The 20,978-nt window shown below is 51.5% G+C and overlaps 4 protein-coding genes across 6 annotated transcripts; 1 reads left to right on the forward strand and 3 right to left on the reverse strand.

The window, feature by feature from the left end:
• Positions 1-515: 515 nt before the first annotated feature.
• Positions 516-1,954, reverse strand: SMDT1 (single-pass membrane protein with aspartate rich tail 1). The gene is made up of 3 exons (XM_001233648.7): positions 1,767-1,954; positions 1,258-1,398; positions 516-799 (listed from the first exon to the last, which is right to left on the reverse strand). The coding sequence occupies exons 1-2, from the start codon at positions 1,911-1,913 to the stop codon at positions 1,261-1,263; spliced, it is 285 nt and encodes a 94-aa protein (XP_001233649.1). The 5' UTR covers positions 1,914-1,954; the 3' UTR covers positions 516-799; positions 1,258-1,260.
• Positions 1,955-2,083: 129 nt separating this feature from the next.
• FAM109B (family with sequence similarity 109, member B) lies at positions 2,084-7,285 on the reverse strand. The gene is made up of 2 exons (XM_425472.8): positions 7,195-7,285; positions 2,084-6,661 (listed from the first exon to the last, which is right to left on the reverse strand). Exon 2 carries the CDS (start codon positions 6,211-6,213, stop codon positions 5,458-5,460), a length of 756 nt encoding a protein of 251 aa, XP_425472.2. The 5' UTR covers positions 6,214-6,661; positions 7,195-7,285; the 3' UTR covers positions 2,084-5,457.
• Positions 7,286-7,337: 52 nt separating this feature from the next.
• On the forward strand, positions 7,338-11,622 carry NAGA (alpha-N-acetylgalactosaminidase). The gene is made up of 8 exons (NM_001167728.2): positions 7,338-7,547; positions 7,780-7,954; positions 8,049-8,226; positions 8,372-8,466; positions 9,088-9,249; positions 9,547-9,744; positions 9,844-9,987; positions 10,352-11,622. Exons 1-8 carry the CDS (start codon positions 7,387-7,389, stop codon positions 10,514-10,516), a joined length of 1,278 nt encoding a protein of 425 aa, NP_001161200.2. The 5' UTR covers positions 7,338-7,386; the 3' UTR covers positions 10,517-11,622.
• A 533-nt stretch (positions 11,623-12,155) lies between these two features.
• Positions 12,156-19,954, reverse strand: WBP2NL (WBP2 N-terminal like). 3 transcript variants are annotated; one of them, XM_040702034.2, is made up of 10 exons: positions 19,864-19,951; positions 18,272-18,380; positions 18,067-18,171; positions 17,876-17,978; positions 17,617-17,752; positions 16,710-16,802; positions 15,673-15,936; positions 15,143-15,271; positions 14,721-14,797; positions 12,161-13,976 (listed from the first exon to the last, which is right to left on the reverse strand). In XM_040702034.2, the coding sequence occupies exons 4-10, from the start codon at positions 17,936-17,938 to the stop codon at positions 13,929-13,931; spliced, it is 810 nt and encodes a 269-aa protein (XP_040557968.1). In that variant the 5' UTR covers positions 17,939-17,978; positions 18,067-18,171; positions 18,272-18,380; positions 19,864-19,951; the 3' UTR covers positions 12,161-13,928.
• Between the last annotated feature and the right edge of the window lie 1,024 nt (positions 19,955-20,978).

The following is a 20,978-nucleotide window of genomic DNA, read 5'->3' on the forward strand; positions in this document are numbered from 1 at the left end:
ACAGACAGTTAAGAAAACAAACATATTAGGACTAAGACGGAAGTAATGAACTATCTTGACATTACAGGGAACTTGGAGCCAGAGAGCATTCCTTTTCACCTTCCATATATTAAATGCTATAAAACACATTAGCTTAGTTTGCTGCTCATGTTCTTAACCTTTTACGTTACCAAACCTACTCAAAACTGTAACTGCACTGATAATGCTGTACCGAATTCAACAATGCAGTTTATCAGACATACCTGCATAGTGCTATGTTGCACGTTGTCTCAACAGCAGTGCTTTTGACAGTATGCACTCTGATCTTTTAACAAGGCTGTGCTTTGGGGCTCCTGCTTTCCTTAGGATTTCTGTTATAAACCATAAACTAGTGCTGAATTACAGAAAGGACTCCAAAGAGGGAATAAATATGAAGAGACACTCCTCACTGGGACAGACTTGTGGAGGTAGAAAGGTTAAGATGGAAGTTCTAGGTCATAGCCAATAATCTATAAAAACACACAAAAAACCCCTCATATGTCTTGTTCTTTAATTAAGTGTTTCCCATACCGCTAATATAAGGAATCCCACGCAGATCTTTATGAGGTTGGAGTGTGTATGTGCAAGGATGCAGAGCTTATGAAGCACTTATTTCAACCCTGATCTATGGATTTTTCTTATACATACAAGTGCAGGACATTCACTGGCAAAGGGGATGTAATGCCCACCCGTCCCCTTGAGGAAGGACAAAACATAGATGGCAGATGCTGGCACTATGTCTGTCCATGGTTTCCTCCCTTCTGTTCTTCCAATTACAGTTCTGCAAACAGAGTAAAAAGACATTACTCTTCAGATATATGCCGTACCAATCTGCAGCCATACTCTTCCCACAGACAAGGTGGCAGTTTGCAAAGAACAAGTTTCTAAGGAGCCACTGAGATCTCTGCAAACTTGTTTTTAGCTGCACACACAACCACAAAACAACACTGCTGGATATAAAGAAAGAACACCCAAACTAAAATCTTACACAAACGGACAAACCAGATGGAATCACATCAAATGAAGGAAAGTGTGTACACCCGGCCTTCTCGCCTACAGAAGAACCAAAATGCTCATAGCCAGAGGCAGCACAGCTGCACATGTCCTCATCTTTAACCACAGCTGTTGGTTCACGCAGAGCAGCTGCTGCCTGCACTTCCTATGGGGCTGTGTCCCAGCACCATGGCCAACAGAAGCACCCATGGTGGCGCTGCCGGAGATGGTCATGCCATTCCGTACCCTTTAGTCATCGTCGTCGTCATCCTCTGGGACAAAGATGTCGTGTTCTTCCAGCAGGGCTGCGAAGTTCTTACTGATCTGCGTCCCGACGTACAGGAACGGGATCACAACGCTGAACACTCTCAGGAGGCCAAAGGGCGTCTACAAGGATCCAACCGAGAAATGATGCATTTTTTCAGCCTGTGTCACTGTGGATTAACTTTTGCACCCCTGTGGGAGCTCCGGGCCAGGCTCAGCCGCGGGAAGGAAGGCCCAGCAGGGGGCAGCGGCGTTCCACCCCACCGCGAAGGGCCCAGCAGCGATCAGCACCACGACCTCACCTCCCCAGTACCGGCCGGGGCGGAGGGTCTGGGACGCCGCTCCCGGCCCCACCCCGCCCAAAGCCGCGCCGCTCATTGGCCTCACAGCTGCCACTCAACCCCTCTGCCCCCGCCCATAACGGGAGCTCCCGCCCTGATTGGCCACCGCTGGATCTACGACGTCCCCGCCGCTCTCGCCCCCTCGCTCACCTTAACCGGCTTAGGCAAAATGGCGCCGCTGCGGGTGACCGTGGCGCTCCGGGACGGCACCAGAGACGCGGCCGGGGCCTGGCGCAGCCCTCCGCCCCGCGCCCGCCCCGCGCCCGCCACCAGAAGCCGCCCGCCCACCGCTGCCATCGTCCCTCGCTGTCAGGGCCGGGCCGGGTCTCGCGGCTCTCGCGAGATTCGAGCGGAGGCTGGGAGGCGGTGCCGCGCACGCGTGGCAGCGACTTTCCCGCTCAGCCCTCAGTTGTGAGGGAACGCCCGGTTGTGCCTGCGGGTGTGGGAGTTATCGTGGTGACACGGAATTACGAATACTAAATTGTTTATTCAGCCAGATAGCATAAAATACAAACAGTAACTGAAATGTATAATAACACACACAAGTTCTGCAGGTAAAAAAAGGCTCGCGCAAACTTGCCCCTTAGAAAGAACAACACGGTCTATAGTTAAAATAGAAGCACCTCAAGAGAGGGGTGTTCGCAAACCACCTGTAGTGTTACCTGTGGGCTGCGAGGTGACACTGGCCCACCACAGGGACCCCGGCGCCTATCAGCACGGGGTTCCAGCCCCTTTCTACAAACACAGTGACTGTGGTACCACAAAGTGTTTGGCCATCCCAAACCGCAAAGCCTATTAGTTGGCTGCTGGTGGTCAATGGGAGACCGGGTCGGCCTTACCTCTGGGGCATGACTTCAGAGCAAAGAGAAAGCATCACAGTGGCTGTTGTATGAAGCATAAATGTGCACACAGTGATATGTTGTGGGCCTGAGCTGAAATCCTGTCCCCAGAAAGCTGCAAGGATTGCATCCATGTTTTGTTTGACAGGTTGGGCTCCCTTACTGGCAAAGCATACCAAAGCTGTGTCAGATTCACAACCTCGCTCCTGCTTTTGGTCTTCAAATTACTTTAAATTAAACCATTCAGACTCAAGCATTTTTTTCCCATCACTTTTGCAATATCACTTTAAGGAAAACCCTTCACAATCCCTTCAGGACTACAAGACGAGCAGCCTTTCAGCTTTAAAACACTCTGTCTCCCTTTGCTAAGGATCCTTCTGGCCGCACATTTTCTATTAAAAAAAAAGTAATAAGAGAAGGTGGGAAGCTCTTTTTAGCTCCAAAAGAGCCGTCCCTGCTCTGCAATGAGGCTGAGAGGTAGCCTTGATCGAGTGCACCTGAAGTCCCACAGCACTTCTGGATGAGCCCTAACAAAGGCTGTTGGGCTGCCCACAGATACCTGGCATGATTCTGCCATTTTCTTCTCAGTGCTGCAGAATAAAACACAGTGTTACTCCAAATGCAGTCAGACAGGAAGAAGAACCTGTCTCCTCATTTGCAGGATTTAGGATTTAGCTGGAATATTTGCTAAAGCAAAGCCAGGTGGTGTGGATGTTGTCTGGTTTGAACGGGGCAGATTAGGCATTAAATATAAGCTCCTTAGGAGTGTTACTGGCACAATCCTGGCTCATAAAAATAAAATAAGCTTCTTTAAAAAGTGAAACTGCCCATATATGAATAATGCTGTTTCGGGTCCAGTTCTTACTGAACTGGCTTTGTTTTTTCTCCTTCAAGTCTCTCCTGATTCTTGAGTCTCAGTACATTTTGATTTATTTTGGAAGGTAAATCTTTGCCATCAAACTGTCTTATGTGAGTCTGAGACATCAGGAAGATTCTCTCTGTATTGCATTAAATAAGAAGAAAGAGTCTGACACATCTGACCCAGCCCTACAATCCCACAATGGGGAGGTAGCACCTTTCCTGATGCTACTGTTGGGAATCCCAATGACTCCTGATGGGCCACAGACCCACTCCTGGCCCTCCTGCTCCTGTTCTCTCATTACTGTTTTCTCTTAAAAAGCAAACAAAATCCTCCCAGCCTTTAAGTTCTCTGCTATGGAAAAATGCAGACATGAACTAGAGATTATTGGATTGCACCATTTGTATGTAGAGGTTACATTCCCACTGCCCAAAGTCAGACCTGATTTAAGGTCTGATTTATGCTAACACACCATGGCTAGGCAGGAAGATTGTCATCCAAAACTACTAGAGAGATTTTCAAAAGCACCAAAAGTTAATGGAAGCCATTTGATTTTTGTCTCTGACCACCTCTAGCGGTTATAGCAGAGTGTAAAGCTGAGCACATTCACCTCCAGAAAGGTAAATGGGTACCCATGTCATGCTATGGCACAGCCTGCTGCTTCCTTAACAGAGCAGGGCAATAAAAACAGACTTAATGCTGTTAGAGAAGAAAGGAAACACAAAGCTGTTTTGTGCATTTTTCTGATTTGAAAAGCAGCCCTTGCCAAGAAGATGAGGAAAGATATTTATAAGCACCCACTACAGAGGATTCTAGTCCTTGGGCTACTGCACTCAGCACTGTGTAATGTACCGTTGGCCTTTGGTTAAGGGCTCTGACCTAGCAGGTAAGCATACGGGATGTGCTCCTGCAGTCAGCCCAATGATTCTGACAGAGAGCTGGAGGGAAGCCCCAGCAGGACAAGATCTGGCTTTGGTAGGAGGTGATATGGCTCTTAGAGCAAGGCAAGTACAAACACTGCTGGCACATGGGGCTGGGAAGCCACATTAACTCACTCCTTTGCCTCTGGTGTTCCTAGGGCCAGTCACTCCTCAGGCGCGTACTGATGTCCTTCCTCTCCTCCCAACTCTGTGGCTCTGCCCATCTTCCCCACAGTGCCTCAAACACATCATCATGATCACATCAAAAAAGGCCTCACATGAGTGCAGCTCTGCACTCTCTCTCCTGCATCTGACTAGCTGCCAGAGCCCTATATGGCACTTTCTGTGGTCTGTGCAGAAGCTGATAAATTCACCCCATGAAGGCAGACAGCCTTTAGCATTCCTCTTTTTTAACAGGGAAGACTCGAGCCAGAGGAATGCACAGGCTTGGCTACAGCTGGGTACTGAAAGTCAAGGAGCTTGTGATCCTTGCCGTTATTCAGATCAAAGCCCAACTTTCCTTCTGCCCTCCCCATAAGCCTTGCTTATGGACACTCCTAGGATAGAACACAGCAGGGGTAAGGCATTAGGGCAGCTGAAAGTTAAAAAAATGATGTTTGCAAACACAGCTGTGCTATGGCTCGGTACACTGCCCTGTTCCCCACCCTGCTGGGAAGGCTGCTCATGGAACTCTGCAGAGCTCTGGCACCCAACCAGAAGCCCCAGGAAGGGCAGCCTGTGCCGGCAGCACAGTCAGATCAAATGGGCACTCGTCATGATAAGCCACGGCTCCTGGGCCAGCCAAAGCCATGGCATCTTTGTCCTCCTAAAGCTCATGTGCAGCTAACCAGGCATAAAGCTGTAGGTGCCCTGAGGCACCTGAGGCCAGGCAGCCCATTGGAGGCATTTCACAAGAGTCAATCTTTTCTGCAGCCAAAGAGTAAAGCAGAAGGGCTTCAGCGCAACATCACAGACAATAATAAATGCTGACCTGTGCAAACTTCCACACTGAGAAACAAAACCAAAGTGGATGATGAAACGCCCAGAGTATCAACCATGTAAGGACAGCAGGGCACTGAGCCCGGCCATATCCATGGAAAGAGGATGAGGCCCGTTGGTACACTTGAGTCCAAGGGAGCACAAAGGCCCTCCTGCATGGAGGCAGCAGGTGAGGGAAGGGGCAAGCAGCGTGCCTCACTCTGCTCTGGCTCTATGTCCCCACCTCATGGGTGTCCCCTCTTCTGCCTCTCCTGCCACTCCTGCCTCAGCGCCGCGATCTCCTGCCCGTACCAGTGGTGCAGCTTGGCAAAGCAGGTTGTCTCTGGTGACACCGGGCTCTCCTGCAAGGCGGGCGCTGAGGACCCTGCGGCTGAGCGTCGGCGTGGAGGCAGGGGTGGGGGCTTTGTGTGCCCCCCATCGCGGTCAGGGTCGCTGCCCCACGTGGAGTACCCATTCTCCAGGACATGCTGTTTCTCCTGGACAGGCGGCAGGGCAGGGTTGGAGAGGTGACGTCTCCTGCCTGAGGAGGACTTCCGTGGTGACTTGCGGCATGCAGCCAAGCTGGTGCAGGCCTCCTCCAGCTGCTTCTCCAGCTCCCGCACCACCAGCCGCATGTAGTCGAAGCTGGCCCGTGAGAGCGCCTTCACCCAGGCCTCCATGGCAGCTTGCCCGTCAGCCACCAGCACGTAGGCCTTGGCGCCAGCATCGTCAAAGCGGATGGCAAAGGCGAATTCCTCGGCAGCCTCGCAGAGCTCCACGGTGCAGCCCTCCAGCACCACCAGCCCCACGGGCTCCCGGCTCTCCCGCTCCTCAAAGTAGAAGAGGAGGTTGCCCTTGAGGACAAACCATCGGCGCTGGTAGGAGGTGCCGTGGTGGCCATGGTGGTGGTGCCGCTCCACACGCTTGCGGAGGAAGCCGGCGTGGTCAGTGGGAGAGTCACAGGTGGCGTAGTGGGCCACGCTCCGCTCATTCAGCTTCATGGCCACAGAGGAGCCGTCAGCTCAGCGCTGTGTGTTGTCCATCCGACAGGTACAGCAGCTGCGGGGATAACCTCCAGGCCCACCACTACAGCACTGCCTCCTCCAGCGATGCTGCTTTGTTTCTTCCTCTGCCAGCGACCTACTTTGCAGGTTTTTTATGGAGCACATTGAAGAAACAGCGAGCGTTCATCTTGCTTTCTCCTCCGTTGTAGGACACAGGGAAGAGGGCATTTTCAGATGCTCTGGGACTTGTTTGAGCATCCTCTCCACATCTACGCTCAGGACTGTGCAGCCTCACCGGCCATCCCACAGCACTGCTGTCACCCAGCACTGCAGCCAGCACTGCCCTAAGCCATGGTGGCTCAGGCTGTGGCCCCTCGACATCTTCCTTGGGCCGGCTGCTTTCTTGGTGAGTGCCTCTGGAGCTCCACTGCACAGAGCTCCATACCTGTCACAAGGAAAGGCGCGGGAGAGTCATCAAACAGCAGAACAAGAGCAAGGAGCTGCACAAGGACCGTAAGAGCAAAGAGCTGCATGGCTCCCACTGCTAAATATTTGTGAAGAGCAAAGCCCGGGACACTTGCGTGGGCTCCAATGCCGAGCCCAGCCCCAGCTCAGGACCTCGCACTGCCTGCAGACGCGGCTGAGTGCCGGTTTTCTCCTGCGACACGAACACGGTCAGTCCCACAGGTTGATTCTGCAACTCTTCTTGGCTCCTGTGGGTTCGCTTTGGTTTTAGTTGGAAAAAAAGAAAGCACTTTCATCGAGCATGGCCCGCACGGCCGCTGTGGGCGATTTGGCGAGCAGAGCTCAGCTCATCATATGGGCTTGCAGCTGTGGAACGCTTCACAGCAGCAGCCCTCTCCTCGCACAGCGTTTCTCACCGTTCAGACCCTTTCCCGGACCCCTCCCCTCCCTCCGTGCCCGCTGCAGGGCTAAGGACACGGGGACACGGCCCCGATCCGGCCCGCCCCGGCTCACCTCCGGCCCTTCCTCCGCGGCAGTGCTCCCGGCCCCGGGCAGCGGGGCGGGTGCCGTGTCGCCCCGCCGCGCTCGGGGGCCGGGCCGGGCCGGACGGGGGGCGGAGCGGGCGGTCAGGTGATGCGGTGTCATGTGAGCGGGCCGGGGAGGGGGGAAGGTTGTCGACGTGCTCTGGTGGAGGCTGCGGCGGGGATGGGGGTTCCGGCGGCTGTCGCGGTCCTGGCTGCGGCGTTGGCGCTGCCCGCCCGCGGGCTGGAGAACGGGCTGGCGCGGACCCCGCCCATGGGCTGGTTGGCCTGGGAGCGGTTCCGCTGCAACGTGAACTGCCGGGAGGACCCCCGCCAGTGCATCAGGTAACAGGGAGCACCGTACCGGGGGTTTGGATACCCCACTGCTGCTGGAAGTCCCCGAAGGTGAAGGCTGCAGACGGGTTGTGCAGGGCGTCGATGTACTGTTTCCCCAAGGAACGAGCCTGTAGCCCTCCTGCACAGCCGAGGTCACTGCACGCTGACTGCCAGAGCCCCAGCCAGCCCCTAAGGCACCGCGGTGGCAGGGGTTCCACTGATCACGTCTCCTGTCCTGCAGTGAGATGCTCTTCATGGAGATGGCAGACCGAATAGCAGAGGACGGCTGGAGGGAGCTGGGCTACAAGTACATCAATATCGATGACTGCTGGGCCGCCAAGCAGCGTGACGCTGAGGGGCGGCTGGTGCCTGACCCCGAGAGGTTCCCCCGGGGCATTAAGGCCTTGGCTGACTACGTGAGTGACCTCCACATCCCTGCCTCGCTGCAGTGGACAGAGCTCAGTCCCTGGAAGGCACCTGGGATCCCCTCATCCCCATCTCTCTTCACAGGTTCATGCCCGAGGCTTGAAGCTGGGCATTTATGGCGACCTGGGCAGACTCACCTGTGGAGGCTACCCAGGCACCACGCTGGACCGTGTGGAGCAGGACGCACAGACCTTCGCTGAGTGGGGTGTGGACATGCTGAAGCTAGATGGGTGCTACTCATCGGGGAAGGAGCAGGCACAGGGTAACAGCTGTGTTGTTGGCTGGCAGTTGTCCACTTGCTGCTTGGCTCAGAGTGGTTGCCCATCTACTGGACACTTGACTTCGCTTCCTCCCTCACATCTCTTCTGGTCACCCATCTCCTTCACCAGTTTCCTTCTCTCCCAAAGGCTACCCACAAATGGCAAGGGCCTTGAACGCCACTGGCCGCCCCATCGTCTACTCCTGCAGCTGGCCAGCCTACCAGGGGGGGCTGCCTCCCAAGGTGAGTGCTGTCCCACTTTTTTTTTTGTCCAACCTGTGTGCTACATCCCTCTTAACTGCTCCATTTCTGGTGGGACATGGCCTCCTGCCAGGTGTCCTTGGCCATTCAGGGTTCCTGACATAGCTGGCTGATGGAAGTTTGGAGAAGGCCATGAAACATGCTTAGCTTGTGTGGCATTGGTCTTGACAGCCTGTTCTGCTAAGACTGGTTCTTTCTGGCTTAAATGCTTGAAATGACACTTCTGGTCCTCCCCAGTGGGTGTTTCTCCTTGTAATGTTTTTTGAGAGCTGAGTGCATTGGCTTTTCATCCCCTTGCACTTTCTGAATCAATCCCTAGCTGCTCGTGTTCTCTTCTTGCAGCTGATCCTATAGCCTCATAGCCTCTGTGGTTGTTTTTCCAGATGCTCTGTCATACTGGGATGAGTCCAGTTGTACTGGGATATGACTGTCCTCCTTAATCACATGATGTTGCCCTTATTCAGATCCTTCTGGCTTGCAAACACTCTCTAGATGCTGCACCTCCCAACAAGTCCTCCTGCCCCTTCTCCCTGCCTCCACCCATTGGTGTCCAGTGCCACCACACACAGCCTCCATCCCTTCTGACTCTGTGCTCCCCTCTAGGTGAACTACACTCTCCTGGGTGAGATCTGCAACCTGTGGCGGAACTACGATGACATCCAGGACTCATGGGACAGCGTGCTTTCCATCGTGGACTGGTTCTTCACAAACCAGGATGTGCTGCAGCCGTTTGCTGGCCCTGGCCACTGGAATGACCCAGACATGGTATGGCAATGCACTTGTCACCCCCTGACTATGCTTGTCCTATAGCATGGGTGACATTGTCCTTCACCTGTGCAGCCTGAGTGGAAGGGAGTACTGACTCGAAGGGCATCAGCAGGTGTTTTTGTGTGGGCCAATTGCTTAGTGCCTAGCAGAGATGGATGTCGTGGCTGTAGGGAAGCAGTAACACTTGTGAAGTTTGCCATGCTTGCTCCTACTCTGCAGGCTGCAGCGTCACCAAGCAGGACACGCAGACATGCTTTTCACCCTTTTCACAACCTTTGCCCCCTCCCCCTGCAGCTCATCATTGGAAATTTCGGTCTCAGCTATGAGCAGTCACGTTCCCAAATGGCCTTGTGGACCATTATGGCAGCTCCACTCCTCATGTCCACCGACCTGCGCACTATCTCGCCGAGTGCCAAGAAGATTCTGCAGAACCGCCTGATGATCCAGATAAACCAGGACCCCTTGGGAATCCAGGGGCGCAGGATCATCAAGGTTAGGGGGAGGCATATGTGTTTGGGAGGACATAGGCAGAAGAACATGAGGAATGCTGTGGGCATTAGGCTCTGTCTCACCTGTCTGTCCTCACCATAGGAGGGATCCCACATTGAGGTGTTCCTGCGCCCGCTGTCACAGGCTGCCAGTGCCCTGGTCTTCTTCAGCCGGAGGACAGACATGCCCTTCCGCTACACCACCAGTCTGGCCAAGCTTGGCTTCCCCATGGGAGCTGCATATGAGGTGAGCTCTGAGGGCACCCTGTGCCTGCAGCCCTCCTTCCAGTTCCCCACTGCTGGCACCACTGCATTTTGGGGAGGTTGTGCCAGGGGAGGTTCAGGTTGGATACAAGCAACGATTTCTTATCCGAAAGAGTGGTGCTGTGCTGCAACAGGCTGCTCAGGGAGGTGATGGAGTCACCATCCCTGGAGGCATTCAGGAAACGTGTATGTAGTACTGAGAGACATGGTTAGTGGGCATGGTGTGATGGGTTGGTGGTTGGATCTCAGCAGTCTTTTCCAACCTTAATGATTTTATGACGTGACTGTGGAAGGACCTCAAGGTGAAGGTCTGTGCCATTCTGGCAGCCACCCGCTATCTCTTCCAGGTGCAAGACGTGTACAGTGGGAAGATCATCAGTGGCCTGAAGACAGGAGACAACTTCACAGTGATCATCAACCCCTCAGGGGTGGTGATGTGGTACCTGTGTCCCAAAGCACTGCTCATCCAGCAGCAAGCTCCTGGGGGGCCCTCACGCCTGCCCCTTCTGTGAGGCCCATGGCCATTGGGAGCCCTGGGATACATCTCACCGCTGCTCAAGTGCCTTCTTCTGGTGTGGCTGGGGGAGGACATGCAGCTTGCTCCTCTGGCACCACCTGATGATTTCTACTCATTCCACGTGAAGCAGGACTTCTTGTTACTCCCTCCTGAGAGCATGCAAAGCGCTCTGAGGTCCTCCTGTGGAAGAGGAGTGTTCCCAGTGACCATCCTTTAGGACCAGATGTGGTCACCTTTTTTCCTTTGCTTGGCTTAGGACAAAGGGCTGTCCACAGGGCTGCACCCCTCTTCCCAGGCACCATCCCCAGACCAGGAGCTCCTGGGGCCAGGCTGTCTCTGTCTGGCAGCAGGATCAGCAGGTAACACCACTACAGTGTAGTCCGCACATAATGAAAAAGAAATCTAAACAAAACGTGTGCCAGTAGTGTACTGAACCCGCTCTGGTTACAGCAGAGCAAAACCTGAGTTGTCCATGCACAATCCCAGTATCCTCACTGTGGTGTTAGCATGAAAAATTGCAGTCACAGTGCATTGTGCACGAGTGGTGTCTGGAAGATGCTGATGCTTGTTCGTGGTGGTCTTAAGGTGGGAGATGCTCATGGGTGCTGGCCAAGTTGCATCTCAATCTTGTGAGGCTGAACCTTCCAGCATTTCTCAGGGAAAGGCTCTTCCTTTTAAAGGCAGCCTGCACAAATAGAAGGGGCTCAGAAGGAGCCACGGAGGAGGGGCTCAGGTGGGCCGTGGCCTCCCCTGACCACCCCAAGAGGGGTGCAACACTCACCAAAATCACCCCTTCCAAGGCCAGGGCAGCCCAGGGAGACGCACCCAAGGTTAAACCTCAAAACAGGAAATCACCCTATTTTAAATTAGTGAGAAATTGAACTTCCCCATTCTATTCAGATGAGGGCTAGAAGCCCACTCTCCTTAGAAGGCCACGTGGCGGATTCCTGCCCCTTGCAGAGACATTGTGGTGCTGAAGCAAGATGCTGAATGTGATGCTTTGCAGCGCTGGAAATGACATGTCTGTTTCATGCTTGTGTGGGAGCTGGCTTTGTTTTTGTGATTTTGACAATTTAACTGAAATAAAAGGGAAGCAGAGGGTTGGCTGTTTCAGATTTACTCATTTAATTAACGTGGAATTTTAGGGTGAGTTCCTCAAAACACAACAAACTACACTGAAAAAAAACAAAGTATTGGCTTCCTGTTGGACTGGGCTTGCAGTGAGTAGGAAGGGGCTGCCTAGCAGTTACACTGTGCTCGGGCACTGGCTTTCTTTGGCACCAGGGGAAACTCAGATGTCACAGTCCACAACCAGCTGCTATTTTCCTAAGTATTTATCCTGTACTAGAGAAAACAACAGTGTGGTGCCTGCCCTGGGACACGATTAAGTACCCGTTCCGGAGATCTGTTCTAGACAAGACAATGCCACACAGCAGCCTTGCCCCCTCCAAAGATGAGCTAAAGCCAATGCTTCTGCCCCCCTGGATTACTTGGCTCCAGCTCCAGGGCAGCTGTGCAGGAGAGGAACTGGCCCTCAACCTGAGAACAGCCACAGCGGTCCCTATTTGTTGCAGCCTCCTGGGCACCAGGCAGTATCAATGACAGTCAACACAATGCACACACAACAGTGAACAGGCAGTTACAGGTATCAACTCTTCTGTATTAAAGTGCAATTCAAAAGTTACAAACTTTTTAAAATACAGAGTCATTTGAACACTTCTAACTCAAATTTCAGAGGGGTTTTTAAATGAAGGAAATTTACCTTCCTCCCCATGCAGGGCTGCTTTATGAATTCAAAGATTTAAGTCATACAAGCCTGACTTACAGGAAGGTCCTGACAAACGCACAGGTTAAAAGAAAAAAGAGCCCTTCCCCTTCATTGTGAAGGTAGGAAGGCTGTGAAAAGAAGTACAATTATCCCATATATAGAGGATCACGCAGGCCTCCAACAGACTAGAGGGGCTCTTGTCAGAGCAGGTTTAATGGCACCATGTCCTAAAGAGGCAGGAAAGGCTCTGGCTGAGCAGCCACAGCCTCTGCAAGAGACCCATATGTCAGTAACACCACACCCGAGCACTGCAGTCATAAGCAACTAAATTCCACTTCTGCGGCACCTACCCTTGCTGCTCAAGTGTAGGTATGCACACCCTGGCAGCAGTGGCCCAAGGCAAAGGCCGCTTTTTCCTCATCATGCTAGCATGGTGGCACGAGCTTCCTCAGCAGAGGGAGCCAGCACTGTGTGATCTGTCTCCTGACAAGGCCAGTGTTGGGTTATCTTCATAACGTAACACATTTTGCTCGGAGGCAGCAGATTCCTGCTCAGCTCTTGACTCCATTATGCAAGAACAGCTATGTGACACAGAATCATTGCACAGATATGGACTTGCTTCCAGGAGAGTGAAAGGAAGACCTATATTCATGCCTGTTGAGCTTGACTTGCTGCTCTGCAGCATACCATTGCTGTTCTATTCAAGGTCTAGAAAGGCAGGCTGATTTTATGGGGTCACTGCTTGCTTCCAGTTACATTTCTCACACCACCTCTGCCAGCAGCAGAGGACTATGCATCTACAGCTGCATCTCACAGCAGAAGATGAGGAGACATCAGGCAGTGTAGGCCCTCTACCAGAGAGTGCAGCACCTGAGCACTTCCCTCTTTTGCAAGGTTACCGTTAAATAGGAAAGGAGACAAATACTAGCAGAGAATCTGCTGCAACCAAAGCAGGCATGCCTGTGCACAGAAACTCCTCTGGCTATAAGGAGTGCAGTAGGATTGTCCCTTCCAGAGCTAGTGCTGAGCTGGGGTCCATCTCCAGCTCACACCCCCAGATGCTTCAGCGTCTCTCGGGATGCATTTTCCAAGTGCGTTACCCCATGACTGTTAGTCCAGGACAGGAAAAGAAATGTGCTTCCAGCACGACACAGGGTTTCCAGAGTCCCATCTCACGCTGAGCTGTGCCACAGTTTAAGGAAATTTAACACCTTTTCAGTTTATGCAAGGAAATTTCATGGCTTTCTGTATTTTCTTCTTCAATAGTGCTTAGAAGAGGTTAGAAGTCTGACATTCCAAGTAGTTTCACTTGAAGATGCCACAGCTTTTGTATTTCACTCATAGATTAGTGATGTGATCTACTGGTTTAAGAAGTCCATCTCTCTCCTCAAGCCAAAGGCAGAGCAAAAAGTTAGTGCTTCCACCCCATGAGATAAAGCAAAGAAGCAGGAAAGTGCTATTGTTCTGCCTTGTATTGCCAGCGAGTTAACATTTAAGGAGGGCAGGTGCTCAGCTGCCCAGCTCTACACACATTGTATATACACAGAGAAACATAGAGATATGCTAACCCAATGGGTAGTGACAGCCAAATTGTCTTCTGGGAGAGAGAGTGTGGGAGGCTGGCTGGAATTTCCGTCTGTTAGTTGTTTTTCTTATCTTCAGGAGGTTCATAAGGAGGTGGCTGATCCTGGAAGGAGACAGAGTAGTCAATAACCCTGCCTGCTTCATGAAGAGCTCTTCTCAGAAATTCTCAGGCTTGGCTTACAGGAAGTTACTGCCAGAACTGAATGCTGTTTTTTAAGCTGTCATTGCACCGCATCATCTGTCTCCAGCATCAGTTAATGCTCCAGGATATACGCTACCTCCCGTTATCATTTCCATTGAACATCCCCTCAAAAATAAATAACCAAAGCTCTGTTTTAAATCCACATCTTTGCTATCAGGGTTTTGTCTCTGCTGCTGCTTACACTCTGACCCAGCCCACACCAGCTGTGGCTACAGCCCACATACCAGTTGCCACTCACTGAGCCGTGACAGACCTTCTCCCAGGCAGCCCAGAAAAAAGCACAAGTGAGGAAACCCAAAGGCTGTTGTCCTTATATGATCCATTCTTCTTTAACTCTTCCCACTTTCAAACACTACAGAAGCAGAGAGCTCTACTCTGTGTACATGCAACTACTTTATGCATGTAAGAATGAGACAAGTACTGAGCTGCCACTGCTGGATGAATCTTAATGTCCTCCTCCTTTTTTGATCAAGGATTTAACAAACTTTCTTCATGCCATTGTCATCCATGCCTCCTCCCAGGAAAGTGTATGTTTTCTGTGCTTTTTCAAAATTAAGGTGCTCTCAACTTTACTAGGAAAGCAAACTTCTGTCTCTCTAAGCAGTGGAAGAGCAGACACACACAGACCACAGGCACAGTACTTACCATGGGCATATAGACATTGTGTGGGTTAGCAGGGTTGTAATACGCACTGGAAGTGGCCTCCATGGCCTTACTGCTCCCTAGAAAGGAAAGAGAAGAAGCAAGCATAAGGCACACCCATTTCTTACACAACCACCCCACCCCTGAGCCTCCAGCCCAGCCACAACACTTCTGAAGAGTCAACAAATGTCCCAAGAGACAGGAGCTACCACAGCAGCTTGTCTTGAATTCATAGCACTTTAGGAAGGCTGCAAACCAGCTAAAGATGACCACAAGCTGTATAACACAGAGCTGAGTGCCTTGCAAGACCCATTATCTCAAACAGCAGATCAAGATAACAGCTCTTGTGACAGCAGCAACTGGGTGCCCCCAGTGTCACCCACTGCCCCAACCCCTTAGCAGCCTTTTGCATCAGACCTGTTTACCTGGCATACCCGAGTCCACCCAGGGTGTGGAAGCTGGTGGGGCTGAGGGTCCTGCAGGAGATGGCCCGGAGTAGGGGGGAGGAGGGATCACATATGTGGAGTTCATGGTGGGGAGTGGTGGGTAAATACCTGAAAAAAAGATGACACCGGACTGATACTTTGGACTGTGGTGACAAGAGAGAGGGACAGCAAGCTCCCAGGCCCAGCCATAGGCAAGAGGGAAGATCAGTGAGGGAAGCTCAGCAGGGATGCAGGCATCTGTGGTTTTACATCTTGCTAATGCCTGCCACGCCAGCAGGCAACAATCCTCTGTCAAGAAGCAGCACAGTTTACATACTGCATTTCCACCTCCTACCTCCTGTTCAGTTGCAACTACAGAGACACACAGGTGTAACTAAGACCATGACAGACTTTGTAAGGACAAGGACCCTCGAGGGAGGCAAAACTACAATAACCCTCATCATAGCATCAACATTTTTACAATTAATACTCAACAAACCCCACCACACATCATCACACCACTTCCATACCTGGATTCTGGGCATACGGATACCCCATGGGCTGGGGAGCAGGTCCGTAGGCATTCATCGGAGGTGGTGCATAAGGATAAGGACCATTTGGAGGTGGTGGAGGAGGAGCATAGCCCCCCGGAGCAGGTGCATACCCTCCTGGAGCAGGTGCATACCCTCCTGGAGCAGGTGCATACCCTCCTGGAGCAGGTGGGACAGGTGCATACCCTCCAGGTACAGGTGTGTATCCATAGCCAGGGGGCTGGAGAGGAACTCCACTGGAAGCTAAAGAGCATATATTTATTTAGTCAGACATCTTTTTTGCTGTAACTGAATGTATGGAATAAAAGGAAAATAGTCTCGTTCATGTAAACCAATTTTCCATCATCTAAATTCAGAGATGCTCACTATGCAGTTGCAGCAAAGTACTGTGCTTAAAAAGGATTAAGCTGTAGTTTCCTTGCTGTAAGTTCACATGGTGCTAAAGGAAGCCAGCTGCAAAAAAGCTATCAAGTAACAGCTCAAACACATGGCTCTCACAGCTAGAGTAAAGGACTGATTTAAGTAAGTACCAATTGGTTTTTTATTTTCTTATCAGAATAGATAGTATACCTTTGTCCTTTCAAACATTTTAAATATAAAATTTTTATTTCTTTTTCTCTTTCTACAAAAGTAGACATGTTGAATTCCCCCTTCCCACTCCACTATTAGAGAACCAAGTAGAGGGAAAGTACATGGATCAGTTTTTCCATCATCACATTTCAAGTTGGTTTTTTTCCCCAGGAGAAATCAGGCTCCACAGAAAAAGGTAAGCCACCTCAGAAGCCAAACTCCAGGATGTTCTGATTGCATAAAGCATTAAGTCAAAATAAAGAAAAAGGATTGGAAAGAAAAACAGAAGTTCCCTGTAAAAACAAACAGAAAAACATCGATGTGGAAGACATACAGTGTGAACAGTCTCCCCCACCCACACACACTCCAGGAACCTAAAAAAGAGCACCTCTCCCTAACTATCTCAGTCAGCCTTAGGGGAACTGCAGGCTCTGAAGATCTCTTACCACTAGAGGCAGCTTTGAACATCAGCTGTCCAAACTCGATGGCTCCTCCGCTGTTGAAAGTCAGTTTAAACGTTCCCTGCCCTTCCCAGCCACCTAGGAGAGAAAATTAGAATAGGAACAGATTATTGACCTCCTCAGTAGCAGTCAAGACAGCAAAACAGTTAATGTTCAACTTCTTATTCTTCTTCATTTTAGAACTATCTTAAAACCACTGTCTTAAAAATTTCAGCCTGAGAAAGTGGGCTTATGACAATCCAGACAACCCAGTCACAAAGCACTGTTAGGAACAGGAATCAATAGCACGGGGCAGATACCATCAAAATAAACTAATTCCAAGGCTGAAGACAGAAAAAATACGAACTGGAAGCCTTGGTTTAAATCCCTGCCTTGCCTTCTGCAGTTCCCCCTGTCTGATTGTGACTGTGACTTTAAGTCTCAACACAGTTACATCATCAAATAGGGAAGAAAGCTAAATCAGCGACACAGAGCAGCATACTAGATGCATGCAAACGCATCCAAGCTGCTAAGTGCCTGCTGGTCTCCAGAAAACACAAGCGGGTGCTATTTAAACCAGCATCAATGACGTGTGATGTGGCCGACTGTCCACTCTTCCATGTCAAATACAGGAGAAAATGAGAACAGGCAGAAACAAAGTAAACATGACATCCACAGCAAGACAGAAAGTGACAAGATTAAAAAGCCACTTTGCAAAAGTGAGCTACTAGCTCTGGGGGACAGAAAGCAACAGTGAGGCTAAAGATGAGTAGACACAAGTTACATTAGCACAGACATGTGAACAGTGCTGCTGTAGCTACACCATCTATCTGTCCCGTGCACTCAGCACATTCAGCAGAAAAGGACTTACGACACCTGGGAAGAGTTCAGTCTAAGCAGCACAGGCACATACCTCCTGCCTCAGCCTGAATCTGTCCTTTGATGTAATTAGCAGAGAAAAGAGGCTGCTCAATAGAGCACCCTTTCACCAAATAAAACGGCATCATAAAAGACAGCATAGGATCCTTGCCCTTTGACACGAAGATCATCTGCAAGACAGGAAGGAGCACTCTGGAATTAGTCAATGAGGTAGGAAGTGTGGTTTTGGAGTTCTAGTTGCAGCAGCATCCAAAAAAAAAAAAAAAGAAAAAGGATAGTTTAACCCCTACTACCAGAACATATTGTGTTGTTTCGCAGTGTTCATGCAATGGAATGCCAAACAGATCCGATGGCATGACTCACTCACGTGAACAATGCAGGTTCCAAAACAGCATTCTATTTAGGGCACACGCAGACATTTAGTTTTACTGTTTTCATTTCTAAGGATAAGTTGTGACAGTTTTCCAATAAAGTAATTACCTACTGATACATTAAGTTAAATCACAACATGGCGACTAGGACAGACAGAGGCTCAGACTGTCCAACTTCCACTGGGCTTTCTCCTACCCAGGACTTGCAGTGGTTCCTCCTGTAACAAAAAATCACTTCTCCTGCCTCCAGCTATGTTTGTTGTCTAAAGCTCATGAGACCCCTGGAGAAAGGGGAAGCCCTGCTGGCATCAGACTTACCCTGTATGGGGTGAGATACAGCATTCCCTTCTTGGTGCCTTTGAAGGCCTCAAGCTTGCCCGTCATGTCACTGAAGGAGAGCTCCACATCTTTACATTGCTTGAGAATGCTACAGGAGGAAATCAGACCAATTGGAGACAACCTCAGCTCTAATGCACAGAAACCCATCACACAAATCCTAAACATTATCCCAACATACTCAATTCTAACACGGGGTCTGCAGTTTTTCTTTTGGATACACAAGGTTAATTCGTGCAGAGTGGAAGAATTCATCCTCTCACCTTTGACAAGCCCTGCTCCTCCTCCACAAAGGGAAACTTTAAAAGACAGGAAGAGAAGCTGCCTCCAGAACCACGAGGCTAAAGGAACTGCTCTCTTTGCATGGCAACAGCCTGAGTCCGAGCCTGGCAGGGCACAGAACAGGATGAGCTGTCTGATACCCACTCCTGAAGTCAAGGTAAGACCTCAGAGGAAACCCCTCTCCATGACCACATCCGGGACAGGCCAACAGAGGGGAAAGCAAAACTGCCTGAATGCCTCACCCGCTGGGTGAGCTGAGGAAGTTGTTTCACAGTACCCTCACTGCTGACCCTACTTCACATGATAGAAGCAAATATTTGTGATGGGGAGTGCCGTGCTAAGGAAGAAGTCTTTATTGTTTAGCTAGATGCATATTTTCACGTTGCCTGGGAGTGACAGACACAGCAGAGATCTTTCTACTTCCAAGTTACAAAGGAGGAATATTCTCCCAAGATAAGCAAAACTATCTCCTCATCACTCAGAACCTTATCCCGAACCACATAATGCAGCAGTATTTCAGGTTTGTCTGCTTCAGCGGAAAGAATTTATGTGGTCACTTAATGCTTACTCTTGCCCAAGCACTCAAATAACAAATAGCAAGGCTGCCATCTGGGCATGATTATGCTGCTGAGCTGGTTTGCACCCACTTGGGGTATCACAGGACAGCTGAGTGCCCGTGGACGAACAGCGCCCTGGAGAATGGTTTGGGCTCAGAGACCCGAGCTCTACAGGGCCTGACTCCATGACGGACCACCCAAAAATCAGACCACATGTCTGAGAGTACTGACCAGAAGCCCCCTGTACTCTGACAGCCCGTTCCATGCCCACCGCCCTCTGGAGCGGACCCTGTCCCTGACCCCCAGCTGCCCCTCCCCTGACACAGCTCCATGCCGTTCCCTCGGGCCCTGTCGCTGTCACACAGAGCAGAGCTCAGCGCTGCCCCTCCGCTCCCTGTGAGGATCTGCAGCCGCCGTGAGGCCTCCCCTCAGCTCCTCTGCTCTGCGCTGAGCCAACCAGGGGAGCTCAGCCACTCTCCATACGCCTTGCACTCTAGGCCCTTCGCCACCTCCACGCCGCCCTTCGGACACCTCATACAGTTTTACGGCCCTTTAACCCGAGCAGCACGAGGCGCAGGCTGCGAGTAACACAGCCGGGCAGCCATACCCACCCACGCCAAGGCGCGGTCCCAACGCCCCCAGAGCAGCCCAACAACAACTCGAACCCTTCCCCCCGCCCGCGGGCCCGGCACAGGGCTTCCCTCGGGGCCGTGGTGCCGTCCCGCCCGCCAGTACCTCTCGGCATTGGGGACGACGACACCGCCTTCCTTCGAGTGGTGCCTATTGAGCGCCATGGCCGCTCCTGCTTCCGCCGCCTGACCCCTGTGACGTCACATCCGGCTGCTGTTTCCGCCGCATGACTCTAGGTGACGTCACATCCGGCCTCTGTAGGAAGGGGAGTTGACCTTCCCTGCTTGGGGCCTGGTTTTAGGAATCAGCTTGTTGTGGGGTTTTTCATGTGTTTTTATGCCTTGTGTTTTCTTCTGGAGCGTGGGCCCCTTGTCAAGGAGCCCACGGGCCTCTGTAGGCCCTGAATAGGCCCGACTCGTGGGTCAGGGTCTGTGCCTTTCTGCAGGCATCTCCCCACAAACCTGTGCTGCCCCTCTTGAGGTTGTGTCTGTGCAGGGTTTGCAGTGGCATTGAAGGACACCAAGCTTGCTTTTTTCAGCGGGCCTTTATGCATCCCTTAGAAACAGTCCACTGTAGGAAATTACAGAGCAGAGCATCAAAACCACTTCATTACAACCCAACCTCCCCCCAGAATCTTACACGTACAGAGCAAGCTGTGCGGCCTTCACCCCGCAGCCCAAGGTTCGGGCAAGGAAGCCCTTCCAGCTTTGCTGCCAGCAGTGCCAGCTCTCAGCCGTGCCCTGGCTGGGCCTGGCGTCATGGCGTGGCCACACGGAGACATCCCTTGTCTGGTGACCGTCACGCTCCAGTGATACATTAGGAGAGCTGAAGCGGCCGGCTGGTGGGCACGAGCTGGGAGGAGGCTCCTACCCCATGACGGGCGATGTGCCTGTAGCAGTGTGACCTCTGCAAGGTCTGTGTGGTGGCTGCAGGCAGCGGTGAGGAGCAAAGTTCTTGTCAAGGCTGAAGAAGCCTGGTGCTGAGGTGGGATGGTGGGTAAGAGGCTGCATGAAGCACTGGAAGCTATAAACATGGTGGGGGAAAGGGATGAGAAAGGCTGGGAGGACCTTCATGTCCTGGCAGTGCTGAGAAGAGCTGATGTGTTTGGATGGATGGGAATGGGATGGAAGAGACATTTGCTTTGCAAAGACAGCACCACAGAAAGCCACAGAATGAACACAAGCTTCTAGATGGTTCTGCAAAGCTTGAATCACCCTCAT

Source organism: Gallus gallus, chromosome 1, assembly GCF_016699485.2.
Source record: "Gallus gallus isolate bGalGal1 chromosome 1, bGalGal1.mat.broiler.GRCg7b, whole genome shotgun sequence".
NCBI classification, from domain to species: Eukaryota; Metazoa; Chordata; class Aves; order Galliformes; family Phasianidae; genus Gallus; species Gallus gallus.